The sequence below is a fragment of the Phalacrocorax aristotelis genome, chromosome 3, assembly GCF_949628215.1.
Source record: "Phalacrocorax aristotelis chromosome 3, bGulAri2.1, whole genome shotgun sequence".
In the NCBI taxonomy this organism is placed as follows: Eukaryota; Metazoa; Chordata; class Aves; order Suliformes; family Phalacrocoracidae; genus Phalacrocorax; species Phalacrocorax aristotelis.
The window spans coordinates 12,734,038-12,746,526 of record NC_134278.1 but is presented as its reverse complement, the minus strand read 5'-3'; the positions used below and the strand labels follow the sequence as shown (position 1 = coordinate 12,746,526).

The 12,489-nt window shown below is 35.3% G+C and overlaps 1 protein-coding gene across 3 annotated transcripts in view; it reads right to left on the bottom strand.

Annotated features, from left to right (window-relative positions):
- Positions 1 to 12,489, bottom strand: part of SMC6 (structural maintenance of chromosomes 6) — a 35,295-nt gene that overhangs the window by 21,494 nt on the left and 1,312 nt on the right. For all 3 annotated transcript variants that reach the window (XM_075086752.1, XM_075086753.1, XM_075086754.1), the window contains exons 2-12: positions 8,493 to 8,641; positions 7,169 to 7,286; positions 6,221 to 6,326; positions 4,910 to 5,046; positions 4,294 to 4,355; positions 3,304 to 3,384; positions 2,214 to 2,315; positions 1,912 to 2,031; positions 1,711 to 1,809; positions 566 to 712; positions 91 to 179 (exon numbers count right to left, since the gene is read on the bottom strand). In XM_075086752.1, the coding sequence (XP_074942853.1) occupies positions 91 to 179; positions 566 to 712; positions 1,711 to 1,809; positions 1,912 to 2,031; positions 2,214 to 2,315; positions 3,304 to 3,384; positions 4,294 to 4,355; positions 4,910 to 5,046; positions 6,221 to 6,326; positions 7,169 to 7,286; positions 8,493 to 8,636 (1,205 nt within the window). In that variant the 5' untranslated portion in view covers positions 8,637 to 8,641. The remainder of the gene's footprint in view (positions 1 to 90; positions 180 to 565; positions 713 to 1,710; positions 1,810 to 1,911; positions 2,032 to 2,213; positions 2,316 to 3,303; positions 3,385 to 4,293; positions 4,356 to 4,909; positions 5,047 to 6,220; positions 6,327 to 7,168; positions 7,287 to 8,492; positions 8,642 to 12,489) is intronic.

Below are 12,489 nucleotides of genomic sequence, written 5' to 3'. Positions count from 1 at the left end.
TCTCATTAATCACACAAGCTCAGTCCCTGCATACTTATACTTTAATAACATACACCCTGCATACACTGTAATCACTACCTCTGTATTTACCTGCTTTTCAGTTCTTCAATTCGTTTACGCAGCTGTTCATCGTCTTTTCCCAGACGTTTTAACTCAGTTCTAGAACGATTATAAAGTACCTAGGAAGGAAACAGGATACAGCAGTTTAATAAGAAGAAGCAAGAAATTAAAAACTTCAGAAAGAACTACAGTTATGAGTAAATAAACACTGAACTGCATCAGAACAGACAGACATAACTTGAATTTCAAGAATGTGAAAAGAAGGAATGACACAGTTAACTTGAATCATATTTATTTTAACCTAAGCTTAACACCTGTGTAAAGACATAAACCCTATGGACCCTGAACAGAAACTGCTTGCATGTCAGGCAGGAAATTGTACCTATTTTGAACTGCACTATGGATTCAGGAAGCCTAGACGCAGATGGAGAAGTGCATACGGGTACAGCACGGACAAAATTAAAGCTTTAAATTGGTATGAACTTTGAAAGTTCCTTTTGCCTACCTCAGCTTCATTGACTGCTTTTCTTCTTGCCTGTACATCAGCCTTCAAAGAAATACACTGAGGATGCAGGGCTTGTGCTTGTTCACTTATTGTTATCAACTTGTCTTGTATTGCTTTGTACTTTTCTTCTGCTTCACTCACTTTTGCCTTTGGTGCAAAAAGAGAATGATACACAAGTAGTAACAAAGCAAAATTGTCTTTAAAACATCTTACCATTACAAAACAAATACCTCTCAAAAGAATCTATCCAACACGTCTCATTTTGACATATCCTGTCAATCTGACATGTTATCCTACAAGTCATTGCCGATATGAATAAGCTAAGATGAAAATTAATAAAGAAAAATACTCAGGAAACCAGTAAACTCACTCTGGAGTCCTGCTTTATGTTCCGTATTGCTTTGAACTTATTACCTCTTGGAACATTACTTTGGGAGCATTTAAAGCTAATAATTAAATGTATAGTGAAACAACACGTTGATGTTGCCAGAAGCAAATATTTTTCCCTATTTATACACAAAAGGTTATAAAAGCCTAGTATTTCTCTGCAAAAGATACATTTCATATGCGAATCTCAATGTTTGGCAAAATTATTCTTTCTTGCTACCTGGAGAAAGCTTAGGAACCATCCAAAGACTCTTGTTAAATTTCCCGATGTCTCCTAAAATCAGACACTGATCTTTTCTACAGACAATGATACCCAGGGAAACCTACACAATGGAACTCTGAAAGACGCTCCAACATTATAAAAATAGGCACAAGGAAGTACTCTCAACAATAAAATAGTTTGAATTACTGTTCACTGGAATATGGCAATGCTAGTAATCTCAAATTCCCAGTCAAAATAATATAACCCTTATCTGAAACAAAAGTTTCAGCATGAACCCCCACACACATACCTCTACTAAACAAGGGAAAACAAAATGTCCTAATATTATTATGCAATGAAACGTGGAATGCAAATGTTACTGTTTAGATGGCTACAAAGGTGTATAAATGGGAATGTTCTTTGCTGCTTGTGAGAAGCTAAGATGGCAGTTTCAATAGCTTATAAGCTAAAGGACATTCATAGTTTAAACATTATTTTTATTCTTGAGTCAAGAAGCCAAAACTAGAGTGACATATGGTTTAAACCATATATGTACCCGGCATTCTTCTAGCTTCTGAACAAACTTCTCTGTATTTCCTTCTTCAGCTCTGATGCCTTCTTTGATTGGCTCTATTTCTTTTTCCATCTCACCCACCTAAACAGAAGCATATATTAGCATCTATCAGAATGTCCGCAGCAGATATGATAATTTAAAGTACCTTTCATATGAGGAAGCATATTTTAACAAGACATTTACCACTGCCCATGCCATTTTATGTTTCAAGTCTTCAAGATGATTTCGCATGTCATTCACAAACGCAATGCTTTTGTAATGTTCCTTTTTTTCAAAATAAAGCTGCTTAAGTTCTTGAAGACGCTTAAAAACAAAAAGGCAAGAAAGACTTTCAACCCTAAGTGCAAGAATCTGTGATATAATAGGAAATCTTGGAAAGATTTCTTTTTCAGAATTTAATGTCACTGAGACCTAATCAAATCAAAACTCCTATAGTTAGTTCTGTGCTCAGATCTGCACTAACAATTATTTTAACTTTTACATACCTCTACTCCTTGTTCTATTTGGGTACATGTATTTTCTTTAGTTTTCATAATAGATGAATAATCTTCTTTCATTTGTTCCAGCTGAGTTGCCTTCATAAAAAACTAAAAAGGAATAAAGAGATGTAGACGTTAGATTCAGCAACTTAGATAAGTGAACCTGAAATACTTACCGTACAAAGACCACTCATCCCAAATTCTATGCACACTGACTGATACCCAAAGTAAAATAACTGGTGAGGTATTTCTGAATAATGAACTAACCCAGCAGCATCCTAAATTATTATAAATTTATCCATGTCTTTAGAGAAAAGAAACATCAAAAAAATTGTTTTTGCAAGTGGAAGACTGCTACAATAACACAGTGTACCAGGTCTGGCTGGGATGGAGTTAAATTTCTTCATAGCAACTGTTTCGGTGCTGTGTTTTAGATGTGTGACCAAAACAATGCTGATAACACACTACGGTTTTAGCTGTCACTGAAGAGCATCTGTATAGCATCAAGGCATCCTCTGTTTCACTCTGCCCTCCCAGTGGATAGACTGGAAGGATGTGCAAGAGGTTGGGAAGGGACACAGCCAGGCAGATGACCCCAACTAACCAAAGAGATATTCCACCCCACAAAACGTCATTGCTGTGATTTAACCTCAGCTTACAACTAAGCCCTACGCAGGCACCTGCTCACTAACCCCCGTGGGATGAGGGGTTAGCCATCTTTTGCTCAGGAACTGGCTGGGCATCAATCTACCCACAGGACGTGGCGAGAGACTGCCTTTGCATCTCTTGTTTTGTTTTGCTTACTTTCTCTCTTCTTCCAGCTTTTCCTTAATTTTTTAAACAATTTGTATCTCAACAAACAAGTTTTCTAGCTTTTACTCTTTCTTTCGTCTTCCCCCATCCCAAGAGCAGGGCAGCAGGGAAGGGAAGTGAGCAAGCGACTGTGTGTGTGTGGTGCTTAGCTGCTTACCTGAGTTAATGCACAACAGGTCATTATAATTAAGAATTCTGAATTTTTTTTCCTCCGAATGCCATGCCTAAAAATTTGAAATCAGTATTTTAATGTTTAATCCAAATGTTAAATGATTTTTCTTACCTTGTACTTGTCACCTTCATTTTTAGACTGTAAAAAGTGCTTACTCATCTCTTGGGTTAACACAGACACAGGATTATCTACCTGTAAAAATAAATTACTTTCATTTTATTTTAAGTTAAAAAGTTCTCATGTAATTGCACATCCATGAAACTGTGCAAACCATCTCCATATTCCATGCCCAGCAATTCAGTAATAATCTGAGAGAAGCAGATCCAGAAATTAAGATTTCTGCTCCTCTTACCACTTTTTTTTTAATAAAACAAAAAAACCCAAGAACAAACAACTAAAATTTTTTTTTAAATCCAACTCCATCAAGTACAAATTGGAACCACAACAAGGATCACTAAGGAACTGTTTCCAGGAGGATAGCTGACTTCTAGAAAGGCAGTGGCTGTTTTTTCCATTTATTTAACAAGATCAGCATCAGAAATTTTGTCCAATGCTGTTTAATTTCTCATTTAATTGATCAAAGTATGGCATTTAATGCAAAAAATTGCCCCATATATTCTTATGGAAGTTTCCACAAAATAAAATCAATGCACACTAACAGAAGTTTATATTATTTGAAAGGCTGAATATGTTGAATATTTTAAACCTCATCTGCACTGCCTAATCTTTCCTTAATCACTTAAGCAGCAAAACACACTCAAATTTCTGTAACAGCAAAAAATGAAATAATGAGCAGAGGAAAAAAAAAAAGCTCCAGGTAGGGAAAAAACCTACATGTGCTAAGGGTTTCGTTAAAAGGATACATGGCTCATGACTCACAGATCATAGAAAATACTTGTCTGTCTGGGACAGAATCTTATTCTGCATTGTATGAGGTATAAATTTCAATCTTCTTTTGCCATTGTATTTAATCTTGAAAGAACACGGAAGGTGCAAACCTCTCTCATTTAACAAAATGTAATATTGATTTTTAATTAAAGAATTATAATATCACATGCTGATGTCTTAAATTGCACAGAATTTAAACACTATGACTATTACCTGTATATTAAAGTGATCCAGTATTCCTAGAAGTTCCTCTTTCTTTGAAGAAATTAAGGTCCCTAATGGTAAAACAAGAAAGAAAAAATACCAGTAGGTCCAAAGTAGAGACACATAAAATGCCCTAGCGTTTGTTCAGTCTAGTGGTTCTTAGTAAATGTAAAATTTAGATTAGTGTTTTTGTAACACAGATTTAGTCCTAAATAAGAAACACTATTTGGTTGGGTTTTTTAATCTTTCCATTGTATTTGCATTTGTGCAGAAAAACTTCTAATTAAAGTCCCTCCTTGCCTCATAAACCCTCTGCGAAAGGATTTAGGTAAATCAGCAAATTGAACAAAAACTCAAAAAGACTAAAAAGTACGTTCAGCCTCATCACACAAGCAGATTTTCCTAATGACAATTACTGTATGACCTCACATCATGCAGAACCTGACACAACTGCTTTTGACATGCTAAAATATTCTTAGTCTAAGGTAAACACAAAAAAATAGACATGATCCTTGAATAATGAATGATATGAGAAACATCATCCTTTACTAACATCAAGGCATTTAAAGCAATTAAAACATTTAAAGAGCTTTTAAGACTGAGAACAAAACAAATTACCACCAACCAGATTTGCTTTTCAGTTTATAACTTCTGCTTCCCTCCAAATTGATGTGCTGATTCACAATAATAGAGCCACCATACAGTTCTGGTTTAAATGCATCTCTGCCTTGGTTTCGCAATGTTATGGAAATATCTGCAGAGCTAAACAATAAAAGCAATAAAAGAAGACAAGTGAAATTAGTTCAAAATCTAAAAAAAATAAAAGAAAATAAAAAATTAGAACATTCTAATTTTCCACAAAAATCGTCATAACTTGTACAGGTCACAGCTGGGAGTCAGTCACAGTACCAATCAGAACAAGATATATTTATGTTGTTTGAGCCAAAACAGCATCAGACACATGGCCAGAAAGGCTGCCGTACACTGACCTGTTTGTACCTTCTGTGCTTCAGAAGAAGCATGAACCAAAAGCAAACAGCTGTGAAAGCACATTTCCCCCACCTTCCCTTCCCATCCCAGTGTCCCCATATTTAGGTTGCAGAATCAAGTTGCTTTTTGGTTGTCCTGTCTCCAAACTGGCTTGTGTAGAAAACAGCTTCTTAGCTTCTCCAGCCATCCCTAACCAAAGTAATCTATGGCAGAATGCTTAAGGTGTTCTAGAAAAGGTGAGATCTGGTTTCAGTTCTGAATTCAGACTGTTTTTCAGGTGAATGCTGAAACACTAAGTTGTTTATGTATAAGGCAGGTACTGCGAACAATTTTACTCAAAGCACCTTTGAAAGGAAAAGCCTGGGGCTCTGAGTTACAGCTTTATGTAAACTTAAACTTCTAAACGTCCTCTCCCAGCTTTTCATTGATTCCCCTAAACATGTTATCCCCACTCTTTGCAGCAGACATGAATCTACTTCCTGCAAGTTTAACAATCCACCTGTACGTCAAAGTCTTCATTTTGTATATTTGTTCATTCAGAAAGACAGAAAAATTAACCTCACCACTCGCAGAACAATGATAACTAGTTTCATATTAATTGTTTCTAATGAACTCAATTCTTCTGTAGGATATTCAAGTACATCTTGGAAGTAGTACGCAAGAACTGGGCAATAGGCAGGACATATCACTATGTCCGCTAGTTCAGAGATAATGGTATACTACTGGTAAATTACTGGTAAAATTTCTAATAAGCTTTTTGTTTGTAATTTGGGGTGGGTTTTTTTCTGTTTAAATACAGTCTCTTCAGTGTTATGCTTTTTATTCAGACCTGGTAGATCCTATAAGAGAACAGAGAAAAATGAAGGTGAACAGAAAACTGATCACCTAAGCTGAGTCACAATCACTGAACAACACGTTCAACCTTAAAACCAAAAGTTTTACTTACGTCTCTCCATCTCGTACAAACATTTTTAATGAGGAACCTCTATTAGTGGCAGTGGCTTTTCCACCAAGTCCAACAATAAGAGCAGTTAATACAGAACTTTTTCCACCTGTAATAGAAGCATTGAACTTTTTTTAAAAAGAAGTTCTTGTAACTCTTTATCCAGTTCACACTACAGATTTTTGTTTGACTGGTTAGGTATTCATGCACTTAAAGTCCAAATCCTGTTTTTGTTGAACAAACATATAAAATGGTGACAACTCTAGAAAAACATCTGTCACTTCCCAGGCTCTCCCTCAAAACTCCCAAAAACATGCTGACCCAAACTTCTGTTACTTATATTTAGCAATTTGCATTCAACAAGATGTCCTGTCTGAGGAGGAAAGAATCTCCCCTTCCTTACAAGCATATAGAAAACAGCATACAACAAAAGAAATCAAACACACATTATCATTTATGCAACCATTTGAAAGGTTTAAGCTCTCTTTAAAAATTTATGTTTAATATTTGAAATTCTCTCTCCAAAAGAAGTGAGCTTGCATAAATAAGTATAATTTCCTTCTCCTATAACAGTTTTGACATGACATACACTTGGAAAACTACTGTGCATTTAATAATGAACATGTGAGTACATTTAGTTTAAATATAAATTTACATATGAATTAGCTTTGAAAAGATTTATATTCACATCATCTTTTGCAAATCTCCAAATTTAAGACCTAACTTTTTCACCAGCCTTGAACTACTGGGAAAGACCTGTCTGGTTCCCAAGTCCAAAAGTGAATACTAAAAGACGGCTTGTAATAACTTTTCAAATAAATATTGCATCACCTAAATTCTTATTAACAATTCGAAAATGATTAAACATTAAATAATTTTTAAAAAACCAAACTGTTATTTGATATTAACAAAAGTGTTCTTTGACAAAGAAATTATGTAATTAATACATACTTCCATTGTTTCCAACGACAAAGTTAAGATTTGATCCAAACTGAAAAGGCCCCAACATCGAATGGCACATGAAGTTCTTCAGCTGGATACTTTCAATTACCCCAACATCCCCTACAGTCTAAAGAATTAAGAGTTAAGACTGGCATTATGTACGCATTTTAATGAGATACAGTTTATCTATTTCATATATAATGAGAATTCAAATGACAGTATGATACAAAACATCAGTGGTTACAAGCTACCAGGAAATCAGGATTTCATGACACTACGAAAAGTTGCTTGCTACAGCACAGTTACATAGTAAAAGCAAAACAGTTACCAAAGCTCATCGCTGACCCAGAGTAACTTTCAGTTCTCCCCATAACTAACTTATAATTAATATAATATGAAAGATTAAGAACATCAATTCTACAGAGTTATCAGAAAGGTAGTAAAGACCATAGAGAAAGATTTTTCTGTTACTGGAATAACAGTATTTGTGAGAATTCTTAGTATAGCTTAGGAGGGAAAAATTAGATCAGGAAGGAGGAAATTAAACTAGAAATGGGAGAGCCGACTGTTCAAGTGGTTAAGTATTGTCTTGACAGGAGGCTTTAGTTTTATTGCCAGTGCTTCAGAATGGCATTGTTTTCTAAGAAAGCAAAGTCCTCAGGAAAAATAAACACACCAATGACACAGAACAGTTTCTGTTGAAAAAAAATGAAGAATAATGCTTCTGTGTAGCAGAAATCAAACACCGTGTCTTGTAATACACAAGACAGCATCTGCAATCTCAGAAATTACTTTTTTAAAATCCTCCATAGAACTAGAATTCAATTACTACAGAAAAGCAGAAAAAATGGTAGTCCTGTTTTCTGGTTTTATTTCCATCAAAATATGCATTTCAGAACACTAGGGTTTTTTAGTCATTTGAAAGTGTCAGCTGTGCAAAATAAACAAGTATTTAGTGCTTCTTCTAGTAAATAATTTGTTTTCTAAATATATTTTCTGCTTTTACTAAAACCATAAACCAAATATACCTTACTTCTATCAAACAAAATCTGTTTCCTTTATTTGGTTATTTGACAAGTTCAGTACTATTTGTTCTATAAAACCACAATACAGTTATTATGATTAACTGTTATAACTACATGACCCAAAAGACATAAGGTAAGAACGAACTCATGCAGAAATCTTCATCACAGCCACTACCCCTAGCTTCTTTTATATTGATTCCACTAAAGCCTACATGCAAGGCATTTATTTCAACGTACCAAAACTACAGAACTTTTTTATATCAGCTTTTTCATACATCCCCTCCCCCACAACTTCTTAAACAACTTACCGACAGTAGAGAGGAATTACTATCAGGTGATGACTGTGAATTTTCTTCTTCATTAGACTCATCGCTATGTTCATCTGCGTATTCTTGTCTCTGTCTTTTGCAAGATCCAGTCTGTGAAACACTTACTTCCTTTCTCTTACCCATGAGTACTGAAAAATGAAAGTAATGAAAGACTGTAGGTGTCAGTCTTCGAGATGAAAACATACCTACAGGTGACAGCACAGACATACCACTCTATTTACTTTCGTAAAATAAATACTAAGATCATAGCAAACATTGCAACAAACATACTTTTTCAGCACTGAAATTTCAATGGATTTAAACCTAAGCGTATGATGAAGAAATTGTATTAGACCAAAAGAAACACAACTTTATTATTCTAATCAAGCTGAATTTGTTTGTTGATTAACAACAAAATCAACCTTAATTCTGTTTTGTTTGGTACATTAGACTTTGGGATATTTGCTAGAATTGTTTTCGGTTTTAGTAACGGAGTGAAGATTAAGTTGTAGAAAGTACCTAACTATCATAATATGACCAGCAGCATCAATGCTGGTTTGATTATGTGAGCTGCGCAGGCAAAAAGAAAATTTATTAATTAAATGTGGTTGACAAATGTCTAGAAAATTAATATGCAGAACACTTAATAGCAGAATAAAGGAAAATTTAGATTCATAGCACTGTTCCTGTTCTGTTTCTTGCACGCAGCCAGCCTGCTTTTGTGAGGCAGTGTAATATGATCACAGTAAACAAAATGCTGTTATTTTATTAATGAAGGATCACAATTCTCTAATACAGAGAACACATGTATATATTTCTTTTACAAATGAATAAACAACGCACAGGCTTCCCACACTAATGACTGGTCAGAAATTATTCTTGCAAAAGTAACAAGGTCTACTAGTCACAAAATCTGAAACAACAGGCATCAAGATTAGTCAAAATCTCATATTTTCTGTAACCATACCCTTAGGGCATGGTTTTTATTCCCCCAGAAGTACACATTACCTTCTTCATACCTAAAGCCTCAAAGCACCACGCAAAACATGGAAGTTCACATACTTTTGCCCAAAGTGGAAGCAAGGTCCTGTTCATACAAAGGCTACGCACAATATTCTATTTACCAGTATTTAAGTCGCCTACTGGTAAGTGTCCAAAACAGGCTAAAACCGACATCAGCTGCATAGTTTTCTGATGTCAAAGTTTCTGAAACAGAGTATGTTCTCCTACTCTGATAACTTTGTTTACTAGAATTTAATATAGATCTCCCTTCTAGGAAAGATGTCAACCAACTTAAATGCATCCCACCAGTTCAAGCAAAATTCAGAGGCATTAAATGTAATTAACATCCACTGCTATAGAAAGAACGCTGCATGACAAATGGCCTAAGAGTAGGCTGAGTTTATTTATAAACATAAATAAATAATAATATTTTTTTTTAAATGGGGGTGGGGTGCAGGAAAGGAAAGAATGACCAGCATTAGAGACATTACATGTCCAAAGTTGATACCATGTGCCGTGGTTTGAGACCAAATTGACTGTGTGGAGACTAAACACACTGGGAGCTTGGGTACCCAAACACTTCTAGTCACAGATACATTTAAGGATAATGAGTGACCACTTCGTGTCCCACAGAGCAGATGGGACAATCCAGGAGAGAAGGCAGGCAGGTCAGCCTCACAGTTCCTAACATAATCTCCTGTGTCCTGCAGGGGAGATGACACTGTCCCTGAGAAAACTGGGTGGATGAGCACAGCAGCTCCAGCTGTGCAACGCACAACCTTAGCACCCCATGGAGCCCCCTCATTAAAGCCCTCGGGCCCTCCCAGAGCTTCTCTGTGGGTCTTGCTCCACATGCTCTCTTTAAATGTTTTAAGATTAATAACTTGAAGAATCTACAGAGAACTCAATTAAATAAAGACTGTTAAATTACGACTTCAGTCATAACCACTAGCACTGCAGTGGAAAGAAGCAGCCTCTCCTCCCTCTGCCTCTTCTGTTTCTGTCTCATCCCCCTAAGTTCAAGCAGTTCCTTACACAGCAGAATAATAAATTGTCTCAAGGCACTGATTCTACTGAAAATTATTGCAGGAAAAAACCTCTTTTTCTTTCTCAATGAGATAAGTTGCCTAACTATTTCACCATGCAGATCTGTATGTTTGGGTCATTGTGGAGAAACAGAGTGCTTTGAGCAGCTTCTTTTACTTGTGCCAGCTTCATGTTCTGGTCAAACTACAGCCTGATCTCAGCTGAGGGAAGGTCAGATAGCTCACACTACTAAGTCTCACAGGCAACAGCATTGATTATATGAAACACCACGGACATTAAAATTTGTTACACTGTTACAAAAAGTATTTAATGTCTATCCTAGATATTCATTGACTGTTTTATAAAACAGTGTCTAATAATTCACTCAATCTTCTTCAATGCAGCATCCGAATGGTAAAGAAAAAAATAATATGCAACTCCTCCCATTAAGTGCAATGAACAAAATCCAAAGCAAATGCAGAAACACAACAAACTTCTCCTCTGATGTTCTTATTCTTACAGTAATTTTGTGCAGCAAGGATTTCAGATCAAATACTGGAGTATAATTATGTCCATTAAGTGTTTACAGGAATTATGCCATTTCCATTTTGTTATGTAGTTTAATACCATACACACAGAAATCAAGAAGCAAATATACTTCACAATTCACATACATACATTTTGCTATGCTACTTTCAGTTTCCTGTATAAACATGTCTTTATGTTTAAATTACTCAGACCAGGAAAGAGTAACTTGTATGCTATTGGAATTTATCTATCACCTAAATATGAAGACAAGCATTCATTCAATTTGCTGTTCCATTGAAACCTCTCTAGAAAGCAAAGAAGACACAAGATTTAAATGTCACAATTACTAATGTCTGAACTAAAGATCAGGACTATGAATTCCATCACTATAATGTTTTGAAATTTAAGAAAAAAGAGTAGAAGAGTGGAAAACAGAACAAAATAACCTAGAAGAAAACTCACTCATGTAATATAAGCATGACGACGGCAAAGGTCAGAATAGTCTGCACCCCAGAAATCTTGAAGAGCTAGTACTGCAAACAAAACTTAACTGGAACTGAAAGCAAACTTCACTGAAGTAGCCTCAGAAATTATTATGACAAGTACCAGCAGATGTAATACCTACAGTGGGTACAAAAAAGCCAGAAGGAAAGAGAAACTGACTGCAGTGACAAGGAATCCACTAACAAGACTTCACAAGAAAAAAAAAAAAGCTTTAAAATCTATAGGAAGCAATAATCAGAATTAAAAAAAAACCACACAGAAAATGACACACACATTTGAATTTTATCGTCTGACCATCTTGACATTTTTGACAGAAGTAGTTCCTTTTTTTACATTAATTGCTCCCAAAACTCTTGCACCAAGACCCCCCAGTTTTCTTCATATACATTAATGCAAATATTTTAATATATGTAAGAGACTAATGGGAAGCCAACGATGGACACTACTGACAAATATTAACAATTTCTTTTTAAATGGACCAGTCATCATACTAAAGCCTAAATTTATTATTATATTGCAATATAAAGTAGGACTATGTTAACAGAAACTTGTGATGACAGAGTCAGGAACACCAATAATTCAAACAAGAACCCTACTGTTATTCAGAAAAACAAAACAAAATTACTGATTTAATAGAGAAAATTAACTTTACCATCACAGAATGTAAAAGCACACAGTTAGGAATAAAAACTGGGGCTATAAATTGGAAACAAATAAGGGCAAGACAGATCCAATTATAAAAACATCACAGGATCACTACAAATTATTCCAAGTAATTACTATGCACGTAATGAGAGCATGAAAGAAAAACGCAATCCCCAAATGCGCTGCATAAAGCTATTAGGACTATTATATGTTTTAGTAGAAAAGTATTTACCCTGTTAATATCACAGTATAGGAACACAGAGGCTGCAACCACTGGAAGCCACACGCCCTG